The sequence below is a fragment of the Umbelopsis ramanniana genome, assembly GCF_025399195.1.
Source record: "Umbelopsis ramanniana AG unplaced genomic scaffold K450scaffold_11, whole genome shotgun sequence".
NCBI lineage: Eukaryota > Fungi > Mucoromycota > Umbelopsidomycetes > Umbelopsidales > Umbelopsidaceae > Umbelopsis > Umbelopsis ramanniana.
Genome location: NW_026252097.1, coordinates 240,819 through 266,282, shown reverse-complemented (window position 1 = coordinate 266,282; position 25,464 = coordinate 240,819). Strand labels below are relative to the sequence as shown.

At 44.4% G+C, this 25,464-nt stretch overlaps 8 protein-coding genes across 8 annotated transcripts; 5 read left to right on the top strand and 3 right to left on the bottom strand.

Moving 5' to 3' along the window:
* Positions 1-2,890: 2,890 nt before the first annotated feature.
* On the bottom strand, positions 2,891-3,337 carry K450DRAFT_171309 (uncharacterized protein; the record flags this gene model as incomplete). The annotated part of the gene is made up of 1 exon (XM_051584140.1): positions 2,891-3,337. One exon carries the CDS (start codon positions 3,335-3,337, stop codon positions 2,891-2,893), a length of 447 nt encoding a protein of 148 aa, XP_051447141.1.
* Positions 3,338-5,382: 2,045 nt separating this feature from the next.
* Positions 5,383-7,208, top strand: K450DRAFT_229200 (uncharacterized protein). The gene is made up of 4 exons (XM_051587049.1): positions 5,383-5,811; positions 6,119-6,271; positions 6,345-6,722; positions 6,791-7,208. The coding sequence occupies exons 1-4, from the start codon at positions 5,628-5,630 to the stop codon at positions 7,009-7,011; spliced, it is 936 nt and encodes a 311-aa protein (XP_051447140.1). The 5' UTR covers positions 5,383-5,627; the 3' UTR covers positions 7,012-7,208.
* A 316-nt stretch (positions 7,209-7,524) lies between these two features.
* K450DRAFT_229191 (uncharacterized protein) lies at positions 7,525-8,623 on the bottom strand. Its single transcript, XM_051587048.1, has 3 exons — positions 8,415-8,623; positions 7,721-8,080; positions 7,525-7,645 (listed from the first exon to the last, which is right to left on the bottom strand). Exons 1-3 carry the CDS (start codon positions 8,415-8,417, stop codon positions 7,592-7,594), a joined length of 417 nt encoding a protein of 138 aa, XP_051447139.1. The 5' UTR covers positions 8,418-8,623; the 3' UTR covers positions 7,525-7,591.
* K450DRAFT_229184 (uncharacterized protein) lies at positions 8,561-10,722 on the top strand. Its single transcript, XM_051587047.1, has 9 exons — positions 8,561-8,623; positions 8,688-8,780; positions 8,893-8,966; positions 9,055-9,133; positions 9,207-9,807; positions 9,891-9,990; positions 10,063-10,194; positions 10,268-10,541; positions 10,612-10,722. The coding sequence occupies exons 1-9, from the start codon at positions 8,594-8,596 to the stop codon at positions 10,627-10,629; spliced, it is 1,401 nt and encodes a 466-aa protein (XP_051447138.1). The 5' UTR covers positions 8,561-8,593; the 3' UTR covers positions 10,630-10,722.
* Positions 10,723-13,610: 2,888 nt separating this feature from the next.
* Positions 13,611-16,214, bottom strand: K450DRAFT_229173 (uncharacterized protein). Its single transcript, XM_051587046.1, has 9 exons — positions 15,794-16,214; positions 15,677-15,727; positions 15,537-15,606; positions 15,343-15,467; positions 15,181-15,271; positions 14,602-15,107; positions 14,221-14,531; positions 14,056-14,152; positions 13,611-13,982 (listed from the first exon to the last, which is right to left on the bottom strand). The coding sequence occupies exons 1-9, from the start codon at positions 16,091-16,093 to the stop codon at positions 13,620-13,622; spliced, it is 1,914 nt and encodes a 637-aa protein (XP_051447137.1). The 5' UTR covers positions 16,094-16,214; the 3' UTR covers positions 13,611-13,619.
* A 1,774-nt stretch (positions 16,215-17,988) lies between these two features.
* On the top strand, positions 17,989-22,223 carry K450DRAFT_229165 (uncharacterized protein). Its single transcript, XM_051587045.1, has 6 exons — positions 17,989-18,426; positions 18,486-18,758; positions 18,875-20,480; positions 20,601-20,624; positions 20,717-21,590; positions 21,662-22,223. The coding sequence occupies exons 1-6, from the start codon at positions 18,205-18,207 to the stop codon at positions 21,978-21,980; spliced, it is 3,318 nt and encodes a 1,105-aa protein (XP_051447136.1). The 5' UTR covers positions 17,989-18,204; the 3' UTR covers positions 21,981-22,223.
* A 1-nt stretch (position 22,224) lies between these two features.
* On the top strand, positions 22,225-23,521 carry K450DRAFT_229158 (uncharacterized protein). Its single transcript, XM_051587044.1, has 6 exons — positions 22,225-22,366; positions 22,437-22,505; positions 22,574-22,643; positions 22,749-22,783; positions 22,862-22,883; positions 23,102-23,521. Exons 1-6 carry the CDS (start codon positions 22,303-22,305, stop codon positions 23,355-23,357), a joined length of 516 nt encoding a protein of 171 aa, XP_051447135.1. The 5' UTR covers positions 22,225-22,302; the 3' UTR covers positions 23,358-23,521.
* Positions 23,522-23,977: 456 nt separating this feature from the next.
* Positions 23,978-25,081, top strand: K450DRAFT_229150 (uncharacterized protein). The gene is made up of 3 exons (XM_051587043.1): positions 23,978-24,612; positions 24,687-24,771; positions 24,859-25,081. The coding sequence occupies exons 1-3, from the start codon at positions 24,156-24,158 to the stop codon at positions 24,908-24,910; spliced, it is 594 nt and encodes a 197-aa protein (XP_051447134.1). The 5' UTR covers positions 23,978-24,155; the 3' UTR covers positions 24,911-25,081.
* The last annotated feature ends 383 nt before the right edge of the window (positions 25,082-25,464 follow it).

Below are 25,464 nucleotides of genomic sequence, written 5' to 3'. Positions count from 1 at the left end.
TGCAGTATCTGAATCATCATTTTTCCAGTCTACAGTCGCACCATGATCCAGAAGTAGTTGTACCACTTTTTCATACCCATTCATTGCAGCCAAGTGAAGCGCAGTATCTGAAAAATCATTTTTAAAATTCACAGCTGCACCATGGTTCAGAAGCAGGTGTACTATTTTGTCAGATCCATCCTTTGCAGCCAAGTGAAGTGCAGTCTCTGAATCGTCATTTTCCGAATCTACAGTTGCACCATGGTTCAGAAGCAGCTGTACTATTTCTTCAGATCCATTCATTGCAGCCTCATGGAGTGCAGTATCTGAGTCGTTATTTTTCAAATCTACAGTTGCACTATGGTTCAGAAGCAGTCGAACCACTTTTTCATGTCCATTCATGGCAGCTAAGTGAAGTGGAGTATTTGATATTTTACTTTGTGCATTGACAGCCGCGCCACACTGGACCAAAAGGTCTACTACTTCCGTGTGTCCGTTTTTGGCAGCTAGATGAAGCGCAGTAGCTAAGTCGTTATTTCGCGCATCAACATCCGCACCATGTTCGACCAGCAGCTGTATTACTTTATAGTGCCCATATCTTGCAACCTTGTGAAGTGGAGTATTCAAAGTCTCATCCTTTGCATTGACAGCCGCACCATGTTCGAGCAATAGCTGTACTACTTCTTTGTATCCATTTCCTGCAGCATGGTGAAGTGGAGTACTCAACGTCTCATCTTTTGGATCGACAGCCGCGCCATACTTGAGCAGTAGGTATACTATTTCTTTGTGTCCATTTTCTGCAGCATCGTGAAGTGGAGTACTCGACGTTTCATCTTTTGCATCAACAGTCGCACCATGCTCGAGCAGCAGCTGTACTACTTCCTTTTCTCCAGATGATGTTGCTAGATGAAGCGCAGTAATCTTCATATCGTCCTTCCATTGAACATCTGCACCTTGTTGTAGGAGACTCCTAACATTTTCGATGTTCCCATCAGCCGCAGCATCAAGCCACCGAAGACGAATATCGTCTTTTTTATCAGTATCGCGAACAAAGTTACGCTCGCTAGGATTATGATCCATCGGATGATCTTCTAGAACCTGATGCTCTTCCATGTGCTTACAACGTCAAAGGTGTATTGGGTTATGGGAAGAAAGGAAGAAGAGAAAAATGCTAAAATTATACGCTGGAGCAGGTTTTTGAAGAGTTAAGCCTCTGTACAACAAGCAAAATCCGTATCACTCGACTGTTTTCCAAATCAGAGTTATGTTTTGCCGGACACTATAAAATTGTAAAATTTCGATTTCTTTACTATTGGCTGCAATGGCAGAAACAACTTTTGCTTATCTTCAACATGATACGTATGCTTGACTAATGCGCTACTTCATCGATGAGCCTTATCCAATAGAAAAGGGTATTATATAAAATCAGTCAATGCCGTATTCCATTGGTGCTGAGGGGTGTACAAAATCAGCTCTCCTGCTTACCGTCATGATTGAATTTCACATCAACGACGAGACTGTTAGCCCAGTCTTTGCAACAACGCGATAGACGAGTATAAAACCCATCCTTTCGTCTCGAGAAACTCAAGCTTACCAATACACTTGGGCTTCATCGCCGTCTCTGATTCAGTATTGTATTTCAAATGAATCTGATCAGTAATACCAATTGGCGTTTTTGAAAAGATGAAATAACGATGAGGTTACTGATGGAAACCTATCGCAAAACATAGTATATATCCTATTCCGACTATGATAGAGAATTTCCAGCAGGGTGTTGAAATATATATTGCAGAGGTATCAAGGTAGCTTGTTCTAAAATAACACATACAATGAAACCGCTTTCTTTTATTTTATTTTTTGGAAGGAGGAGGGGTTACAGCAAGCACTTAAAAGGCTGTTTCTAAAGTTGCATACTTGTTCAACAATGCATCAGCCTTCAAAGCATCTGCACCGGCATGCTCTACAGTTATCATAGCAGTAACATCTCCAGAGTCCTTATCCTGCGTCATAAGGCAGTATCCAGGAGGAAACACAGTACCGCCACCCGACGTTGAGCTGAACGGCTTTCCCCATCCCAAATCGAATGCTGGGCCCTGCAAGTCGAATCGACACCAATTGGTTAAAATGATATCCGCTGCCCAATCTATACGACCGGGAGGTTGGGTATTTTTTTCATCGTCGAAAAATGCAATCCTTCTGGCGATGGCTTCTGGTGAAAGGTGGATATTTAAGCCACTTCGAATAGCGAGAGCGACACGAGAAGCTGCGTCGGGAGTGGAGGACAAAAGATCGGATCGAGAAATCTCGGCACTCCAAAGGTTATTGAAGTTTCCAAAGTACTGTCCACCAGACATCTTGGCATGAACAGATCTATCGCGACCATCAGCGGCCATAGCAACGTTTTCGATGTGTGACTCTTCGCTAGCCCTCCCCTTTAATCTCGGTACTTTTCCAATATGACGAGCACGTGTAATGACACCAGACACAATAGCAGCAAGTGCATCGCCCGACGAAATCCAGAGACCAGACTTGGTTTCATTCGATAATGCAGGAGGTGAGAAATCGTTCTTCATTTGTTCCATCGAATTTTTGGAGAACTTCCACCTTGAAACCACCGACGGTACCAGCAAGTATGCAGCTGGGGCTGTGACTGGAGTAGGTGAGACTGAGAAGGGTGGAGGAGATGGATATATTTCTTCTGTTGCTTGCTTGATCACACGTGGAAAATATTGTCCAGGATTGCGGGACCAATCTACTGGAATTCTTGTGAAATCAGGGCTTTCACCTCGCGCGAGCTGAGCCCATACTTCAAGAAAATCGAGGAATCCGCGTAGATCAGCGACTTGATGGTTAAAAGAGGAGGCTACAGCAATGGTTCCGCAGGAAAACTATTATAAAAATTGATTCATGTTCAGATTGAGCGGATATAAGAATGCCAAACGGTATGGATCATTACCTGAGTCACTTTCACTGCTAATATGCTTGATAATGGAGGCAGTACCACATCAGTACGAGGAGATAGATCTTCTGAATCGCCAGTATATGGCGTATCTTTCGTATCGACCAAAAATGGAGTACCCAATATATGTTCGGCGTCCACGGCTATGCACGTCTCACCCTTTTCATTGTCTATTACGGTTCCTGTCACCGGTGGATACAACTCGAGTGCTTCAGCAAGAGAGGACTTCAGGTTATTAATTACATCAGAAAAAGCACCGTTCGCGGGATGAAAGAACCGGTGATTATGGATTTGAATGGGAGAGCTGAGAAGATCCAGACCATGCAGTACGATCGACGATGGCGGAGGTTCGCGATTATATTTTTTGGTTGGGTATATGGTATAAGCCTGGACAGTCATTCTTTCGAGAATGCAAGAGTAGTGAAACTGCCAAAGATCAACTGAATGTGAGGAGAGTTTGGCTCAACTGGCCCTCGTCCTTATATAACGATCGAAAAAATGGAAGTAACTTTAAAACTTGATATGTTTCGGTAGGCAGACCGGAGAATCAACAATTGCTACCATAGTTGTGAACTGCGGTTCAGGCCATACTTCCAATTGTATATTTTGACTAGATAGATAAACCCTTCATTAGCGTTAATTTTTATAATTTACAGCTCGATTGATATCTTAAGCACTTTTGAACGAATAACAAGTATGTCGTATGTTATTCAGAGTAGTAACTTTTGGTCCGTGTTGCGATTATGGCTAACGATCAGTCCGCTTGCCGCAGTCAGTGCGGTGTGCATAATGACTGCGAAGAATACTGAAAAAGTGGACCTCTACTATTGCTAGACTCGCGCACTTTGGCTAGGTGGAAACAGAGTGTGGTCCCATCACTGGACATCACCATATCGGTTGCTGTCATATGCTCACCATGTGGGATACGATGCTCAATTTCCAGGTAACCATGTAAGCTAAATGCTGTTGTAGATCAAGAAATGGATACAAACGAAAATCTGCCCAATGCAGTATATTTTTACTATTTTTTGCATGAAAGTATACCAGTTATTGTATAATGGTCGTTCAGTTGTCAAAGTGCTATCCTAGACTGGTAATCCTCATTGCGAGCTCTAAATTTAAGTTTGAAAACGGATATTGGATGAGGCAATTGTCCAATATACACAGTTCCATCGGAATCTGACTCCCTCGTATAATCCAATAATGTTTCCTTCACACACATGGAATACATATATCATTGACAATGCTCGAGGGTCAGCCTTTTTAAAAAACATAAAACATATTTTAATTAGTTTTCTACTGCTTACTCTTTTTGTTGAGATATAAAATTTGTCCATGTGAGCTTTAAATAGTGTTCTGGTGTGGATCTTCTCAATCCAACAGAACAAATGTGTTTTTGTCGTCACTGTGTGCTATATCTGTTTAAACAGCTCCCGAAGATACTCTTGACTCGATAGCGCAGCTGTTATCGCATTCTCGCCTTGTTCATTCATAGACAAAAAATTCGCTCGATTTGGCAAATATTGCCTGGTCTGTACGGTGCCTCGCTGTTCATAGTCTTCTTGTAACCTTCAGCATGCAGAAGGATTGAAAAAAGCTCCTTATTCTGGGGTCAGTTATCTCTATCCTTATTTTTCCACATTCCATAGCCAATAGTTATACTTTCTCTGCTTGGATATCTGTCTGTGATTTGACGTTAGTCTTCTATTAATGACGTTCACGTTTGGCAGATGGCTGCGGAGTTATCGGCAAGCAGACAATGATCGATGGGTTCTTTGGGATTCGAGATGGTGCGGTCTACGTCACCGTCGTTTCACGTGATTGTCCGTGGCTTACAATTGCGTGGGTCGTCGTCGGACTTTTTTGTTTACAGTACTTTTTCATTGACCGACCAGCCTTTTTTTTTTTCCTCTCATTGGTTTTTTAACTTCCACTTTCCGCTTCGTACTCCGTTGGCAAACAAGGTAACTATTCTAATTGCCGGTTGTCTTTATGAAAGGTGGGGTGGCGGGATCGAGAGATGGAAGGCGACAAAGATATTATCAACATCGACAGACAGTTTGTGCCAAGACCAACCAAGACGCCTATTTTCCCATGGTGGTCTTAATCGATTACGCTGGTCAAAACGATGTCTTTCTGGTTTAAAGCAAGTTTCGACCCACCAAATGTCTACATTTCTGGCGGCGCTTCATCTTTAACCTACCTGGCAGGTCAGAATATTCAATACCACTGCCCTGTTCAGCATATCGAGTAGAGACCTACTCCCCGCAATACTACGACTGACTGATTCAGCCAGAGCGTCTCATCTGCTAGCCATGGAGAGCTTGAAAAACGCATTTGCTCAAGATCCCAACTTGATGAGTCTCGCTTAGTCATTCATTTCAAAGCTACAGTTCACTAACCAAGTCTTTTTTATATAACCCATTTTTTTTTTTTATTTTTTTTTTATACTCTGTGATCTTTTTTTTTTTTCTACACTCTGTTTTTTTTTATTATTATTTTTTATTTTACTTTCTCTCCTTCCATTCTGCTCAACCCTAATCTCTCTCGGGTCGGGTCACTTTGGGTTCATTCTGCCAACTTCTTTATCTCTACACTCTAACGTCTGGACCCTGATTCCACGTTATTACTTTTTTTGTTTGCAAACCCAACCGCCTTTTTCGCCGCTTCAATAATCTTGCTAGGTACCATGCAGCAAATGCCCTACTATCCACCTGGCTACCAGGCTCCATCTCCTTATGCTTCCTCTCATCTGTTGCAAGCTGACAATGGCCTTCCTCAGCTAGCTCATCCCGTCGGTGTCAGCGAACCAAACACGCCATCTCCCGGTACCGCTCAGCCAGCAAAGAGAAAGCAAGTCAAGAATGCCTGCAGTAAGTACCGTATCTCTTTGATTTTTCCTCCGGTGAGCCCTAGGCTTCATCGTGGGCGCGCGTTTGGTCGATACATGCCGAGTACCCGCACACGCCATGTTGGGTCATGGAGATAGCCTCTCACACACCTCTTCCGAAACCGATAATCGGCTTGGCTATCTTGATGCGGGCTCCCAATTAGCAAACAATGAAAACGCGCTGGAAACGCGTACGCGTTTTCACGAGGGGTCTTCAAACTGCGACAACCTTAAAATATGACATGTCAGCGCTCTATTGTACTAACATTGGCATTGTTTTTGTTTTCTAGCCAATTGTCAAAAGGCCTGTAAAAAGTGTGATGAAGCTAGACCCTGTCCTCGTTGCGTAAAGTACGGAATTGCGAACACGTGCGTAAATTCTACTCGTAAAGAGCGAAAGAAAGGCGTCAAGCGTGGTCCTTACAAACGAAGACAGAAGGGTGGTAAGTGTATGATAAGATCGAACATGTGAGGTTGGATAGCCTGACTAAAAAAAAAAAATTTCATTGCCTGCAGATGGCGAGGCTTCTACTCCAGAGGCAAGGACCCCTCGTCGCAAGAACAGTCCGGAACAACCTCAATATGATCCCCAGAACATGAGAGCTTCGATGCCATTTGGTTACCCCAATGGCTTGAACCAATATGGCCAGCCTTATGATGCCTATGGACAGTATGCTTCGCAACAGTACATGGTCAACCCTGTGTACCCTGGCATGTCCTACCCTGTGCAGCAGATGGTACCAGGAGCAGACGGGCATGGTCAAAACCAACAGGGTGGACAGCATCAATATGCCACTCACTCTGCCATGCCTCATGCTCAACAGCATTCCCCATATAACGGATACCAAGGTTCGCCCCACCAGCAATCTCGGCCCCTGCAACAAGTTCATCCCGGTAAGTTGATGGTCCGCCCGACTACCCCCTCAACGTCATTTTTCATTTTATTAACATGATTCTATCAGGGGATGTCAAGGATGAGCAAAAGCCACATCAGCCTCTGACTCCTGTACCAAGTACAAGCAGCTCATCGGCTGCGTCATCACCGCATGTCAATGTTGCTGGAGTTGGCGCTAATGTATCTAACGGAGGCGACAATGATGAAGAAGGTTCTCGATTGGCTCGTCTTTCTCAGTTGTGTCGTGCTGCTTTGGATCAATCCGATGGTCCTACCGAGAGCACATAATCTCAACCAGCCTGCGAGTGTGTGCATAGGCGATGATGTACCCCTACAAGACAAACGATTTCCACTTGGTGCTTGAAACCAATCCGGGTCCATCTTGCTATGTTCACCCTCTGCCTCACTCATGCTCTTATTGCTTTCCTCGCTATATTTTGTTTTTCTTTTCGTTATCTGTTTCTTTTAAATCATCAAAATGGCCACGGAGCCTTTTTATTCCAAAAAAAAACACCTTGCTTCACACTTTTACCAAAATGAAAATCCCACATCATTACTATTGCTCCAACTTGAAGATGTTTGATGTTCCATCAACGTCGTATGTCCATTTGCAATTGTGGTTCCCTGTTCATGGCTCTTCCTATACAAGAGAAGAACATTCCTATACGCTATACATCCATCAATGGGATTGGCGGACTTTGTGTGCACTGACAGGGACGGTGGTGAGTCATTAGAAACAAGACCTCTGTTCAACTATATCGAGGTGCAGTCTACACTATATCAAAACACATGCACACACTCTGGCCTCTTGAAGAAAACGTTATTTATTTTGAGAGAAACAAATTGTTGGAGGGAATGACGTTAACGCTTAAGCTTGTTGCTTCTTAAGGGCAGCAACAGCGGGTCCAACAACAGCACGACGCTAAAATACAAAAATTCAATCAGTCAGCAAGTGCAATGAATTGGGGGTGGAGGTGAGGTTTGTATCTTAACCTACCTGGTTCTTAAACTTCAAAAGCTTGAAACGATCGAAGTCGCCCAAGTTCTTTCTCTGTGTGCGGTTAGCGAGCTTCTGGGCCCATGCGGTCTTGTTCCAGGCAGCCATGGTCTCGTTCTTCTCAAGAGACTTCTTGAGGGCGGTGGCACCAGCAGCACGGGGCAAGTCCTTGACAACCAAAGGAGTCAAGGTAAGACGACGGTAGGCAAAAGCTTGACGCTTGACACCGGTGGTGGGACCGTCGATGAGGGCACGGCTGTGGTCAACAATGTCGACGATGACAGCGAGCTTGCCAGCATCAGCACCGTAGTTGATAAGGACGACACGGCCGACTTCGACTTGGCGTTGGAATGAACCGGACTAGAAAAAGGAAGAATCAAGAAAATACGTTAGTGGTCAGGTCATGAAGCAGTGTATAATATAAATGAAGAGGATAGGTGCGAATGTGTCGATGGGCTGTTGGACATTTCGAATCCCTTGAAGACGAGTAGCAATGGACAGCTGGTTTGTTAATAGGGATGGGTTGAATGTCGAGTAATGTCGATTCGCTCAGGTTTACTGAATCCGTTCCTTGAGCAGGTCCATCACATCCATCAATCCATCGATTACGTCCATCGATACATCCATCCGTCGCATCCGTCGGTCGTATCCAGATTCATATAGGGTATATCATGGTTCATGAACGTATGCTCACCATAGCGAAATCTAAGGGAGAAGGAGGGATTTTGCGTATTCGCCGTACGGTCCTCTTTAGGCGAGCGGTCTTGCGATGGCTGGGTTGAATCTAAGCCACCGCTCAGAAATTTGGGCAGGTCTGATAATTTCGCATCCAGAAAGAAAAAAAAAAGTCGCCCATTATAGACTCCATAGAACATGCCTAGCTACTTGGTGCAATTTGCACAGGTCAGTACAGTCGCTACCCGTAGAACAACCTTTGTAATGCATACTAACCGAGATTCCCTTTCAGTCACACGATGAATTTCGACTTCCTGAATTCGAGTCTCTAGCAGTCATAGAGAATGTCAACGTCAAGTTCAACCGAGACGAATACCGCCTTGACGTACGTTACAGACCATATTTTGGCCATGCGTTTTTTTTTTTTTCAATTGTGAACGAGAACACTTTTATTAATCAAATGATTGACGTACCCATGGTCTACTTCTACCCCATAGCGTCCATTTCTTAAAGTAGAAATCGAATCAGACGAAGAAGCCGCAAAGCTCGTCAAGCGAGCCATTCTCATAAAGTAAGTAAAAGCACCATTCGTCACTTAAACCATCTACAATGAAGGGTGTCATAGGATAGCTAATCTCATTCAAATTGATCTTGTATAGATCAATATACGAATTGTGGGGTGAAGGAGAAAATCTTGAAGAACTTCATGCTTCCGTTAGAGAAACTTCAGATCGATGGGTAAATAGCCATACTCGTTTTGAAACTGGAATCCCCATTCATAATCTCACATTTTTAACACTTCTTGCCTTAGCCACACTATATGGGCAAATCATTCAAATTTTCCGTCACGGCGTTCGGATCGACCATTGTTGCAAAGAAGTCCTTAGAGATGATCAATTCGTTCTCTTTCTTGGGTTTCGACGGTGATATCGACATGACCAACCCACAATTCCAGTTCAGTATCCTGGTTGATTTTGGATCTGAGCGATCAAAATACATGAAGGTTGGAACGTTTGAAGCGGAAAAAATGTACTTGGGCAAGCTGGTGACCAGCGGTAGTCGAGATCTCGTCAACCGATACAACCTCAAGAAACGCAATTACCTTGGAACCACGTCCATGGATGCGGAGTTATCGTTGATCATGGCCAATCAAGCGCTTGCTGGTCCTGGTAAATTGGTGTATGATCCATTTGTCGGCACCGGTAGTTTCCTGTTCACCTGTTCTCATTTCGGAGCATATACGCTGGGTTCGGATATTGATGGTCGTCAAATTCGAGGCAAGGGAAAATCCAGTATCAAATCCAATATTGCTCAGTATGATCTCGGTGATCGTGTGCTTGATACCCTGACGTTTGATATATGTCATAACCCATGGCGCATTGACAATTGGCTTGATGCCATTGTGACTGACCGTAAGTTGACGTTTACAAATATCATGTATGTATGCATTGGCCAAGCAATGTGGCATTCTAATCCCCTCACTCTCCCTTACTAGCTCCGTATGGTGTACGTGCAGGTGCCAAAAAACTGGGGAGAAAGGAGAATTCAAAAAAACAAGTGTCTTTGCGAACTTATGAAGGCCTCCCTATGCATGAGTAAGTTAATATCACCATGAGCGAACCACCCATATATGCATTGGACAATCGTTCTAATTATTAAATTTTTAGACGGGATGACTATTATCCTCCTACAAAGCCATATGAAATGTCAGAGGTATTGATGGATCTACTGGAGTTTTCAGCTCGCCAGTTGAGATTAGGTGGACGTCTGGTATACTGGTTACCTACTATTGTAGACGAGTAAGAACAATTTGGTGGATTTTTTTTAAAAATCATTTCTTTGTTGGCCCTACTCACACTCCCCGTCTTCCAGGTACTCAAATGAAGATGTACCCCAGCACCCATGTATGAAGCTGATTTCTAACAGTGAGCAAAACTTTGGAGCATGGTCACGGCGGTTGATTACCATGCAAAAAGTCGCTGAAGCACACCAAGGCGAGCACGCAACAATTCCTGTGCACCATCATTCTGAAAATGACGTGACTGCGAATCGAGTGGAACAACAGGTACGCATGCGAGAAGAGGAAAGTACCGAAGAAGCGGAGCAAAATAAACAGCAACCAGGCCATTATGCCTTCCGTGAAAAGGTGAGCTTATTTCTGTTATCGAGATGAGGGGGATTACATTCTTATTAACCAACGGCATGCAACTCTACAGTATTTTGGTGTATTTTAAAAGATTCGAAGTTAAACGCATCTTTTTGTGCGGAACGTCATATTCAAAAATGAATAAAAAAATGCCATAAATGGTCAGACCGTTTGAAATTTCTCTGTTTCGTTTTTTTGTTTTCAGAGATTCGTTTTGCTTTGTCATGTCAGAATCGTCGAAATCTCAACAGGGCCTTTCGCCTAGGTTGCTTCCCATTGACGATGATCTAAGTTCCAACCTGTCCAGGGTCATCTCTACCAACAACTCTATTATGGCTGAAGCTGCCAACTTACCACCAGCTATTCCCCCCTTTGGCACCTCTCCCGCCCCCAGTTTCGGAAGAAGTTTTCCTAACCATCCCGTAGATATGGCTGAGCATCTTTTTTCTGCTCATGGAGCACCTGTGCCTTCCAACTCTGTAGCAGCCTATGAAAATGGCTTGATTAATTTGCCAGAGGAACAAGTGGCTCGAGTTGTGAAGGAGCATTTATTATTTGGTTCTCCCAAACTCAGTGGCAGAGCTAGTCCCTCCCTCCATAGTGTGTACGACTCTGATGCTGCAAGTAATGCAGGTCATTCATCAGTCTATGATGACCGTGACACTGCAGATTATCAAAATGCTGTTCATCAACTACCAGGCGGCTCCATTGTCGATGGCATCTATAAGTGGGCAGCTAACGTTGATTCACAACATGCGGATCGCCGAAAACGCTCGAAATCATTCTCATTACCACCGGCAAGAGACGTTGATGATTCTACGGCATCCGACCTACGTGCGCCAGGTGGTTTCCGTCGTCATTATGTCATTCACAGAGCCGTTGAGCAGGGCAAAGCTCCCCCCAATTACATTACCAAAAACTTTTTCGACTTCTTATGTCTCTACGGTAACTTTGGAGGTGAAGACTTGAACGACGACGAAGGATATGAAGAAGAGGAGGATGATGAAGAAACCGCTGGGCTTGTACATGGACGAGATGAGAATACGCCGTTACTTCCTAAGCACGACCAACCACCCCAAGGCAACGCTACTGCATCCAAAGCTGTGTTCTTGTTACTCAAGTCATTTGTTGGCACAGGTAAGTGGAGTGGACCTTCCCCGCAGCAGGCAAAGTTTTTTTTTTCTGACTTTCAATTGTACAAAGGTGTCATGTTCCTACCAAAAGCGTAAGTACAAAGTCTAATCGAAGTCAGGTCCCATTAATTAGCGCCATTCTAATTTGTGCTCCCAACCAAACAGATTTTACAACGGAGGGTTGGCCTTTTCAGTTGCTGTGTTGATAGGCATTGCGTCCATTTCTCTCTATGCCTTCTTGCTCCTCGTCAAAACTCGTAGTCATGTCACCGCTAGTTTTGGTGATATGGGAGGAATTGTAAGTGGGACAACTGGAAACCACCCCGTGCTATAGCTGCTCATACTTTTTTGTTTTGATTTAGTTATTTGGCCCTTCCATGCGGTTTTCGGTACTGGTGGCCATCACATTATCACAGGTAAACACAAGGTCCCCTTTATACATTCGTCATTCCGCTCGATTTGGCATAACCATAGAACTTTCTGCGTATAGATTGGATTTGTGTGTGCCTACATGGTGTTTGTTGCTCAAAACCTTCAGTCACTCGTTCTCACCTTCTCGAATTGCCGGTCAAACGTAGCTCTACCCTGGCTTATTCTGGTGCAATGTTTTGTGTTCATTCCATTGGCCATGATAAGAAGAATTCAGAAGTTGTCTGTGTTCGCCTTGATTGCCGACGTCTTCATCTTGTTTGGATTGGCATACCTGTACTATTTTGATTTCTTAACGCTTGCTACCACTGGACTTGGTAAAATCGCCATGTTCAATTCCAAGAACTTCACCTCCTTTATCGGTACCGCTGTGTTTACGTATGAGGGTGTTGGTCTCGGTAAGTGTTTGATTTCCAAGCTTTGTGTCTACAACTGTGTCAGCTGATCCGTCGTCATCTAGTCATTCCTATCACTGAGTCTATGAAGGAACCACACAAGTTCCCAAGAGTCCTGACTGGTACCATGATCTTCATCACCATCCTGTTCACTTCCGTTGGAGCTATTTCTTATATGGCATTTGGCGATAAGGTGCAAACTGTGATCTTGCTCAATCTGCCCACCGGTGACCCTATGGTGTCTATTGTGCAAACTTTGTACTCTGTTGCCATTTGTCTTTCTATCCCTCTTCAGCTGTTCCCGGCCATTCGTATTATTGAAACTGGTCTCTTCACGAGATCAGGCAAGTACAACAACCTGGTCAAGTGGCAGAAAAATGTGTTCAGATTTTTCTTTGTGCTCTTGTGTGCTGCCATTGCTATAGGTGGATCTAATGTAAGTTAGAGTTTGGAGTTGGCGGTGTACCCTGTGGTTTATTCTCTAACACGTATCTAAATTGCCCACTCTCTAGGATTTGGACAAATTTGTAAGTGTCTGAGCTGTGATGAACTGTCAATCCAAAAGTATCCGTACCCCCATCTAATCTTTCCACCGCTTTTACAGGTCTCTATTGTTGGCTCCTTCTGCTGCGTTCCACTTTGCTTTATCTTCCCTCCCCTGTTCCATCTCAAGGCTGTAGCTCGCACCACATGGGAGCGAAGTACCGATATTGCCATCATTGTGTTTGGCGTTTGCTCGTAAGTATCTTTTATATCTGTGGGTGGGAGTGATGCAATCGCCTGTGGCTTCTTGGGCCGTTCGCTCCGTTTCACTAACAATTTCTGCACAGAATGGTCTTCACCACGGGTATCACCATCGCAGAATGGGGCTCAGCATCTCAAGGCTCCAATCCCATAGAAAGTTGCATTGCCCATGGAACCTAATTTTTCATAAACATTTACCCACCAGTACATTAATGATAGAACGAGAGTGTTTACGCTCCTATATTGTTACAACCAATAAATATCATCGATACCATCAACAACATACATGTGCTCTTTTCTATAGCCTATTGTATACTACTACTTCGTTTCAAGCTAACCCCTATCTATACACATCTTGAAAAAAAGGTTCCAGGCCACTAATGATCCATGCCACTACACAAATCCTTCATGTAGGCAAACTTTTCAGGGTTGCGTTGGCGCTGGGAGAACAGCGATACCTCTGATGTCTGGTTCATGTCGTCGCGCTGATAGTCGCATCGAAGCTCAGACTTGCCAGCGCGAATGCCGCAAATCAAGTTGGTACGGCAGGCTTGGTCGCATTCAGGTAGATCTGGAGAAGACTTGCTTCTGAAGTTGTAGTACTTTTCAAACATGCTGTCGCTTTCTTCAAAGGATTTGGTAACGTTATGCCACCATGCGGGGGACAGTGGTTCTTTGGGACCAAGTGAAGCTTCTGAAGATGAGTATGCTTCGCGAGCAGAGTATTCAAGATGCCAGTTCTGAAGAAAGGTCAGAGAGAATAAAACGTTAAGTCGATGGTTCACTCTCGCCAACAGCGTCTGCACTACTTACAGGTCCAGTTTCTTCCCAATCATCCACTTGATCCAAATCGGCAACATAGGTAAGGGAGTCCATAACCTCGAATGTCACAGCATCGATTTTGTAAACACTACAAGAACAGACACATGTTAGAAATACAAATGACTTATACGTCGCAAATTCAGTAGTTGGTCATACCGGAAACCAGGGTTCATCATGCTGAAGGGTGTCATGGAAGGAGCAAGGTAAGCTGTAGAGATAGCCTTGCCAGCTTTTTGTTTAGCGTTTTCATAAAAGATCTCGAGTTCGTCGCGATGTGTGTGACCGAAGAACTGGCCAGCAATGACGTGAGGAGCATAACGTTCGACAATTTGGTAATAGTAGTTGGAGTAATCATGAAGACACGTATTGTCACCAGGAGCAATATGGCCAATAATCCAAACCCGCTTTCCTTCATCTTCAGCCATTTGCAAATGATGGATCATCCATTGGAAAATACCGTTGGGGTCCTTTCACGAGACACAAAACGTTAGGTTTGACCGAATTGACATTGCTTCAATTTCCTCAAGCGCCACATACCTTTTCACCTCCACTTTCCATGTTCCACCAATTCAAAGTGTAGCAAAACATGGTGTTGAGTCCAATAATCACAAGCCCGTCCGTGGGATAGGCTACATAACTACCGCTGTTATGGACCAGTTCAAACGTCGCTTCAGTTTCTAGCCAGCCACTCCAGCTTTCCGACATGGTTTCGTATAACCACGTCAAATTCAAAAATTGTTTGTCGTCTCCCTTGGGAATCTGGGACACATTGTGGGGAAACAAGTTGGTGGGAGCGGCTTCGTGATTGCCGACCACTGGGTACAATTTGGCATCAATCAGGCCCGGGGTATCGAAATGAGCATGGAGGAGATCGTATGATAATGTTTCAATGCCTTGGGTCTTGTTGTAGGGAAGGGTAGACCATACTTCATGGGGTGGGACATCCCCAGTAAGTATAGCAAAGGCGTACTTATCAGTTACCGATGGGATATACTCGAGCATGGATTCCAGCAATGTGATTGGTGTATCGCAGGTATAGGCGCCTGATATGGAATACAACGTGATAAGTCTTCACATACCTTGGGAAGGTTGTTGACCAAAAGATGATCCACTTACCCCATATTGAAGCAGGCTGTGTGATGTTTTCGTAATTGGTGAATTCGGGACGGCAACATATTGGCTTATCGCAAGCAGCTTCCGCACCCATCTTTGAAAAAAGGTGGATTAGCTCATGCGCATTTATGTAGTAAGTGAGCTAGTTTCCTCCTCCATACTTACCTCGTAGAATGGATCCACGTGCCAATCACTGAGATGCAGAACTGTTATTTCTTGGCCACTAGGAGCTGGAGGCTGGGCATTCGCTGGCTTGGGCGATGGGAACGTGAGATTCCATTGGTCCACCACTAACAAAGTAACGTATGAACATCACCACAGACAGTCAATGACAGATGAACATGAAGGATGGAACTCACCAGGGTATGGACATGAATCGATGGTAGCTGCACAAAGGATATGACCATCTTTTCCAGAAACATTGATTGTCTACGAGATAGCTATCAGAGGGCCACTCGATCTTTCCATGCGATCATTACGCCACAATAGGTTCACTTACACGAAGAACATGTCTCAACACCGGACCTTGCTCCCTAATGGTTCCTTCACACTGTAAAGCAATGGTTTAGTGGCCGTTACACTGTTCCGGTACGGAGATAATTACACAGAAACATACCACTATGGGGTCAAATCCAGAACGTTTGCAGACACTGATTAATGTCGATAGGAAAAGGCTTTCAGAAATAATGGCAAGGTTCTTGACGACCTTGAGGAGGGAAATGCAACTGCTGCATGAGGCGACGAGGGATTCGGCCGCTAGCAGGTCAGTGGTGGCTTGCAAGACTGCGGCTTCTTGTGCAGTATTGAAGCTATTGACAGTGATATCAGGATTTTGTTGACGGAACAATGGTTCTGCTACGGAATGTTGAGCAGCCAAGGCTCCCAAGAGAAGCCATTTGAAGGAATGGGTGAGCATGGTAACTAGCAAGTGGACCTACAAAGTGCCTTTGGCTATCATTTGACATGGCACTCAGGTCATCGCTGGAACTCCGCTCGCCGTCCCAAAATCTTTGCTGTCGAGCCATTACCACTGCATGTGCTACATGTGCCTCCTACTCCCATGGATACTGGTAGTAAGCTGCATCCATCTCATATGGAACGTTCTTATCTTGTGTATTCATAAAGATAGCGTGGATAACACTGCTGTAAGCCAGATACTCGTCACTATGAGACATGACGATACTTTATGCAAGCACAGACCACCTTTGATTGGGTGAAATCTTGGAGAATAGGGATCGATCTTGAGCCAGAAAGCGAAGGAGACGGGATGAAATATATAAAATGAATGAAATTGGTTTTTTTTTTTTGGATTGGATTGGATAGTCAACTGTCGTGATGCAAAGGCAAGCAAGCTGAGGCAATGAGGTTAAGTGACTGTCGAAGGAACAGTAGAGAGAAAAAAGTTTTCCAAGCTTCTTGGCCTCTGCAAGATGGAAGTGCACTGCAAAAGAACCTCATATTTGCCAATCCAGTGCGATCGATGAGAATATGAAACATCGTACCCCGAAGTAGAGCATGCAAAAAAAAAAAAAAATAGAGACCACAGCAGAGATTAAGCATAAACATGCAATACTCCACATATCCATGCTGAATGGACAGTGGTTGGTTAGAAGCGCGCTCGATTCAATATTCTGACACCAATAGCAGCGGCCAGCGCCACACCGCCCTGGTTGGCCATGGCGGTCGAAACAACAACTGGCGCAGGTTTGTTGCATACTTCTGCAAACAGAACGACGACTAGGATTGGTTTATGAAAGAAACTCCCTTCTCCACGTTGTCCATTATGTCCCGCTACAAGGAAAACGGGATGGTACCAAGAAAATCGGATTAAAACCAAAAATTTTATTCGTTATGTTCCGATTATTACTTTATTAACATTGTGTTCAAAAGGTAGCAGAAAAACATTGGGGCGATCACGTTTATTGACAGATCCTTCCTGCACCACCCGATAACATTGTATGGTCATGTGAAAATAAAATCCTTCTTTTAACTACTTCCTTCTGCGTATGTCTACCTCGCATGGCCTTACCTTCTGCACAAAAGGTTGGTCTTAGGCATGGTTGCCACGGATCATACTTGGTTGGTGGGCTGAGTAGGTATCGGAAGGAGCCATTATCTCAGCCATCCAAGCATTGTGCGGAGTACCAGGCGAGTTAAAGTAGTTATTGTCAACGAGCGAGACGTACACATAACGCACATATGATTAAATCAAACTATGCTATCATCAAGGCGTAAGTCATGTCACCAAGATGTACAAACCACTATGCTGAATTTACTCTAATGGCCGCGACGTCATGTTTGAACCTATCCGCTGACTCTCAAAGCTGCCAAATAAATTCAGAAAATCATTGGCTGTTAAAAATCGCTCAGTTTATTGAGCCCGCTTCAAAGGTCCATATTAGGAAAAATCAGTACATAACGATCCGCAAGGCTTATTTTACTTAAACTTCCAACCTTAAAGCGATGGAGAACAGATGAACTACAATATGTAGGAAGACAAGATAACCGCTTGAGGTACAGAGAATGGAAGAAGGGTTACAACTAAGGAGTACTGGGTTCTCGACCTGGGACGGCCAGCCACCAAAAGTAAACGCAGCCCGATTCAAACTCGGGTTGAGGCATTTTTTCTAGCCACTTAATCTAAACCAATGCGCTTCCAGATCTACCAATAAGAAAAAAAGCATCCAACATAACGGACCATATGGCCCAACTTTTCCTTTTCTATCGATGCGGTAGTGATGAAGACGCGGGGATGGCATTTGTGCTTAACGTTGAAAGAAATGGAATGGGAATACGAGATTCTGTCAGCATATTCAACATTTTTTCCCAGCCAAGAATTGGTAATAGGAACGGGTTGGCATAATTCGATTTAGCTGCAGCCAAGTAATCAACGTCACGGGCAAATCAGACCCAAATCAAACAAAAAATTCGCCCTCCTTTTTTTCAAAGTAACCATCCACGCCACTTATATAAAAAGACACACTTCACCTCTTCTCTTTTCTTCTCGTTTCGTTCATTTATCCTCCAATGTCTGATCCGTCACCGAACGAGAAACCGGCTGTCGATGCCATCGAAGATGTTTCTACTCCGGCCGATAATGAGAAGCAGCAAGGAGGAAAGATTACTTTCCAACCTACTGTCAAGCCTGAACGTGTGGTAAAGCCTACACCTACGGAGCAACCTAGTAGACGTCCTTCTATTGCTGCCGTACCTCAGCCTGCCAAGAAGGAGTCCAAGAATGTGGACATTGTAAGTGATCTATGGAGTGTAGGTGGGGAATGAAAATAGACTCACTGACATGTTTTTAGACCGAACATATGATGACCCCAGAAGAATGTGCCAAAAAATACGATACAGATATCAATATGACCAAGCCTGGCGAGTCCAAGGGTTTGACCAGTGCCGCTGCTGCTGCTGTTCTTGCAGAGACTGGACCCAATGTTCTTTCACCTCCTAAAAAGAGACATCCTATCCTCAAGTATCTCGATTCCTTGACCAGTTTGTTCAACTTGCTTTTGATTTTGGCTGGTGTCTTGGAATATGTTCTCTTGGGTATCGATTTCAAGGGCAATTTCCAAAACGTAAGTACCAATGGATAGATAGATTCAGTTCAACCTCCCTGTCTCCCATTGCTTTTTTTTATATGTCAAACACCTCCTCTTTCTCCTGAATTAACCTTTGCCTTGCTTGTCTCTAGACTTACCTTGGTGCCATTCTTATTGCTGTGGCGTTCCTCAATGCCTTCATTGAATTCTATCAACAACAGAAATCACAAGCTCTTCTCGAATCCTTCTTGAACTTGATCCCCACCAAGTGTATGGCCATTCGTGATGGCAAACTTCAACAATTCAATGCTGCCGAACTCGTGGTGGGTGATGTTGTGTTCATCAGAATGGGTGACAAGACTCCGGCCGATTTGTACATTTTCCAAGCCAGCGAACTGAAGGCTGATAACTCCTCCTTGACTGGTGAATCGGACCCTCAGGAACGTACTCCCCATAATGAACATAAGAACCCCTTGGAAGCCACCAATCTCATGTACAACGGTACCTTGGCTGTTTCTGGCGAAGGCTATGGAATGGTCGTCCGCACGGGTGATAATACTGTTTTGGGTCAAATTGCCGGTATGACTTCGGGTGAAGACAAGTCAAATTCACCATTGTCCGTGGAAATCGATAACTTTGTCAAGATTATCGCTGCCATCGCCTTGATCACCGCTCTTATTTTCTTTGGTATCAGTTTCCCTGTCAACAACAACAATATCTCTCTCTCTCTTAACTTTGCCATTGGTGTGTTTGTGGCTTGGGTCCCTGAAGGTCTACCTGCTACCGTCACCATTCTGTTGACCATCGCCGCTAAGCGTATGGCAGCACGCAATGTTTTGGTCAAGGATTTGCAAGGTGTTGAAACCCTCGGCGCCATTACCCTTTTGGCTACGGACAAGACCGGTACCCTTACCCGTAATCAAATGACCGTCACCTATATCTGGTCTTGCCTTAACATGTACTCAGCCTTCCGTAATATGGGCAATGAAGACAATGTCGTCACCAACGATTCGCCTGGTGTGGCCGAAATCATGCATATCTCCACTCTCAACTCTCGTGCCAAGTTCGATCGTACCGATGTGCCCGTCACCGAACGTCAAATCCTGGGTGATGCTACGGAAACCGGTCTCATTCGTTTTGCTGGTCAAAGCTTGCCTGATTTCGATCAATTGCCTGACATGTACCCCAAGGTGTTTGAAATTCCTTTCAACTCGGATAACAAATGGGCCATGACCATTCACCAAAAGAAGCATGCCGATGGTTCGCTTACTTTGTTCCTCAAGGGTGCTCCCGAACGTGTTCTTCGCATCTGTAACCGAATCATGATTGGTCCCAAGGGCGAAAGCACTGAGCTGACCGATGACCATAACCTCCAATTCCAACAAGCTTATGAGATGATGGCCAGCAAGGGTCATCGTGTCCTTGCTTTTGCTCAAATGCTCCTTCCCGAATCCCAATATCCTGCTGACTTCCACTTTGACAAGAAAGAAAAGAACTATCCCACCGATGGCTTTACCTTTGTTGGTCTTGCTTCTCTTGAAGATCCTCCCAAGCACGGTGTCCGTGAAGCTATTGGTAAATGCCGTTCTGCTGGTATCAAGATTATGATGGTGACTGGTGATCATCCTTTGACTGCCGAAGCCATTGGCCGTAAGATCAACTTGGTTCTCTCCGATACAAAGGAAATGGTGGCTAAACGTACTGGACGTCCTGTTGAGGAAATCGGTGAAGACGAATATAAAGCCGTTGTCATTCATGGTGAACGTATTGACAGCTTGACAGACGAGGAATGGGATAACATTTTCATGAAGAGTGAAATTATCTTTGCTCGTACTTCTCCCAAGCACAAGTTGGAAATTGTCAAGCGTGCTCAATCCATGGGCCATATTGTTGGTGTCACTGGTAAGAACCAAAAAAATATATATATACATATATTTGCGTCAATGTGTGTCAGTATAGCCCAATGATTAACCTATTTTTATTTTATTTTCTAGGCGATGGTGTGAATGATTCCCCTGCTTTGAAAAAGGCCGATCTTGGTATTGCTATGAACATTTCTGGTTCTGATGTCTCAAAGGAAGCCGCCTCTATGATTCTCTTGGATGACAACTTCGCCTCTGTTGTTCATGGTATCGAAGAAGGTCGTCTTATCTTTGCTAACCTCAAGAAATCCATCCAGTACACTATCACCCACTCTATGCCTGAAGTCATCCCCAACTTGTTGTACGTTATCGTCCCTCTCCCTCTTCCTCTCTCTGCCATCTTGATTTTGGTCATCGATCTTGGTTTCGAATTGTTCGCTGCCTTGACTTATGCCTGGGACAAGCCGGAAACTACAGAAGGTTTGATGAAGATGCAACCCCGTAAGCCCGTTACTCCTGAGTCCATCGACCGTTTCCGTGCCCGTGCCCACCGTAGAGCCCATCCTATCGATCCTGAATCAGGTGAAGCTATTGTACCTGGTCGTTTGTCTCGATGGGGAAGAAACATTGTGGCTCCTTTCACCAAGATCTTCTGGCAAGAGAAGTTCGAAAAGTCCGATGATGAGATTCTGGTCGATTTCCCATTGCTTTCTTGGGCTTATTTGGAAATTGGTATCATTGAATCCATTGGTGCTTTGCTTACCTTCTTTGTTGTCCTCTGGTATAATGGTATTACTCCTTACGATGCTCGCCTCATGCAAAAGGGCAATGGTTCCCCTACCTATTACTTCCAAAATGATGGCAACTACGCTCAACCTTACACTACCCAACGTGGCATCACGATGGATGCTTCTCAGCAACACGAAGCTCTCGCTCAAGCCCAATCCATGGTTTACTTTGGTATCATGATTATGCAAATGTTCAATTTGTTTGCATGCAAGACTCGGTACGTTGATATATTACGATGTTTTATTTGGTCACAGTACATGTTAAAACTAACTTTTTCTGCGCTTTTAGATTCACTCTACCCCTCCCATTCAGCTTATATGCTTTCAGCAACTTGAAGACCTTCATGGGTATCTTTGGAGGTGCTGCTTTGGGTGTCTTGATTGTATACTGCCCACCCTTCAACATTCCATTCGGTACCAGCTGGCACACTTCTCCACTCTGGTGGTTGATTCCCTTCGGTTTCGGTTGGGTTATCCTTGCTTATGCCAGCATTCGCATGGTCATTATGCGCAAAGCAAGCCCTATCGCTTGGAATCCCGAGATCTCCGGACTTCAGATGTACCCTACTATCCGCAGTTTCGATCGTAGCAAGAGCATTAACCAATAGACAAAAGCAAACCGTCCAGACATGCTTCACCCTCATACCCCACCCTCCATCTCTTCATGTTTCTTTTTGACTGAAACACTGTAATAGTTACATATATTTCTCGCTCTCTCACTTTTACAAAAATCTGTGTGTAAATCATATCAACCTTTTTATAAATCGGTTCCCATTTCATTTCAGGTCATCCGCCCGCCGAATGATGAAAGAAAATAAACCCAATTTAATACTTTTTTGCCATTTCAGTTGACTGTACTACATTAGCCGATTCATTTCAATCGCCTGCATTAAATTGGCTTGAAGCCTGTTTCTCTACCCTTTAACCATTATGTACATCAACACCCTCTTCGTCTTATCGCTAGCAGCCGTTGGTGCGCTTGCAGCAACCTCGGGTGAGATGATGGTAGAGTCATTCAGGCCAGAGCATATTGGATCTGTATTAACATAACCCTCTTGGCATAGCGTCCGAAGCGGCCACCAAGACCACCTCAGCCACCCCTTCTCATGTCTCGGGTGTCCCTATTGCAATCAGTATGTGTGTTGTTGTGTGCTGATCCATTCGCTCCGAGTCACTTGTTAATCTTACATTTTGGACATAGCTCCAGCCGGTCTACCCGACTGTACCAGCACTGCTGCCCGTCATGCTTGTCCCGGCATTGCATTCATGTGGTATGTATTTTTTTGCCGCTCTGATTAAATACTTTAGCTTATGATCGCAACCCATGTCGCCCCTTAAGTTCCTTGAATTAAGAATTCGCCACCCCACTTTTTTAGCCCTGACTCTTGCCCAGATGTTTGCTACATGAGCAGTAAGTGTTCTCTTATCATTCTGCCGCCGATCAATACTTAGAATCTCGTGTACTAACCACCACCACTTCTATTAATAGTCACCAATGCTTGCTGCCCAGGGTGAGTAAAACATGGCCAGACTTGTAGTCGCGGCTCCAACGTTAAGGCTACGCTATTTTATTTCTCACAACGTATATTGCGAACGAACCAATGCACGAACATAACACGACGGTGTCTGCAAGCACACCTCTTATGTTCCATATATGCGCACCTTAGATCTTCAAATTACCAGATGTATCCCACCCAGTCACAACTAACGCGATATTAAATTTTCCTAGAGCTGGCAACATCGTTTGTGACAAGAGCCAAATCTCCAATTCAACAGTTTCAGGCGCCTCCTCCAGTGCATCCATGCAACCTACAGCAGCTGTCAGCAGCGGCATGGTAAGCGCTATGCCATCTGGTAGCGGTTTCGCCTCTGCCGCTCCCTCAGCTCAAGCATCCCAGCAAAGTGGCTCGGATCGAATGTTCGAAACTGCAGCTGTTCTGGCTACCGGCTTGGGAGCCTTGACCATGGTCATGACCAACTTGTAAACCAACTCATGAAGATATCTTTACGTGAAATACCCAACCATTTTGAAAATTATGGCTTGCTCATTCGTTCGGAACAGCCAGTCATCAATAAAGTACTATCACCGATTGGATGAATGGTATATGAAATATAAAATGACCCATCCTAGGCAAATGCGCCACCCCAAACGTTGTACGTGATGAAAGGCATCTAAATTATCAAAAGTGATCTTATGGACTGTTGGGGTCATGCTGCCAACAAAAATGACTCTAAAGTCATTTCCTTCATTCACTCGCTGCTTTGGTTTTTTTAATGGCTACCAGGGACTATGGTACACATCGACATAATGTTGAAAACATGTCTTGCTGAGAGGAAACTTGGAGTCCTCACAACAATGGGAAGGTAGACTATAAGGGCCCTAAACTAGATCTGGGAAGCTATCTCAGACATGTGAAAACCCAATCGTACTGTCGAAGCTATGCCAACTTGTTCTTAAATTACGACACATCGACGGGCCTTACAAGCTCTTTCTCTCCTTACCGTTTTCTTCTTCTTCTTCACCATCCAATGCATTCTCCAAGCAAACAAAGTAAAAAGAGCCATCAGAGTACGACACGAGCACATGATTTTGCAGGCTCGTCCATGACAGCCGTACAACAGCGTAAGTGTTCCATTAATGGGAGAAACCAGAAACAGTCCAATTTCCCAATTTCCTTGACAAATCGCAAATGGGATTTTTTGGGAAACCATAGTGCTTAATTACAGGCAGCGCTTTAAAGCGGGGTTCTCATTTCTTTCTTTTTCTTCTTTGCTTGGCTATCATGATGCTAATGAACGATTGCCTCCTCGTTTCAACTGAAGTCTCGCCTACTCCTGTGCTATTGTCATCGCCCTTTGCCACCGCCAGCAGCTTCTTGGCCCAAAACCAAACCCTTCAATTGCTACCTGTCAGCGAGTCACAAACCATCCATTCAGGACGACGACGAAGCAACGCTTCCTCATCGTCTGAACCTGCCGAACGCAAAAAACCCTTCAAACGCACTTCACCGTACGCTCGGTCCTCCAAAGAAGAACGACGTGAAGTCCGAGAATTATCACCTCGCGGCAGGAACAAGAAAGCTCCCCATGAACTATTAACCGAAGCTGAAAAGAAAGCCAACCACATTGCTTCAGAGCAGAAGCGCCGGCAAAACATTCGAGTGGGGTTTGATCAATTAGTGGACATTGTACCGACTTTAAGTCAGAACCATCGAAGTGAAGCCATGATCCTTCAGAAATGTAAGAATCTGGGGAACTGATCGGAGGGAAGTGGATGGGCGAAAATTGACGTGAGAATATTTTTTTGGTTATAGCGGTAGAATATATTCGGCAGCTGGTCAATATCAAGAATGACCTGAAAACAAGAGCGAGGGATTTGCACTCTGCTTTAGGAGAACCGTAAGTTTTCTTTACCTTGATCATTCTATTACTTTAATCGGTCTCATGCTCAGATCTTGTGTTACTTTTTTTCTGTTTTTTTAATAGACCCGTGGATGAGGATGACTCCTCTGAAGGAGAAATGGATTATAATTTTTAACGACATCACGCCCAAGCAAAAATGTATAGATGATTTGCAGGAAAGCCAACAATGTGAAAGCTGGGCTCCCCCTTCTTGGCTCTTTTTTTTTTTTCTGGGTAGACAAGGCTGTCGTTTTCTAATACGAAATGCTACTTTTTGGGTTACAGCTGAACTTGACGTCAACCGACCCTCTACCTGTTTTAACTCTCTTAGAATTCGTTTTTACCAACGATAAATCCCATTATAATTGTACAGCTATTTTCTCTATTTTGACACTATTATATATCGTTTATTTTTCCCTATCTCGATGACTTTTGGAGGGTTTGAACACAGATCGACGACAAGGTTAAGTTGGCAATGCATCTCCGCCTGGAACTTAATACTTGCGGAGAGATGGCGCTCGCACGAATTAGAACTGGTGTTGCCATGGCTTACAGAGCTTGACCTCAGTCTTCTGGAGGGAAACCAGTAACGAAGTTTCTCACCCTCATAACAGATGTGTAAACCATATATTTCATTTAAATCATGACGGTCTGCGACAGTGTAACGATGAAGCAAGCCAGTCTGCCCGA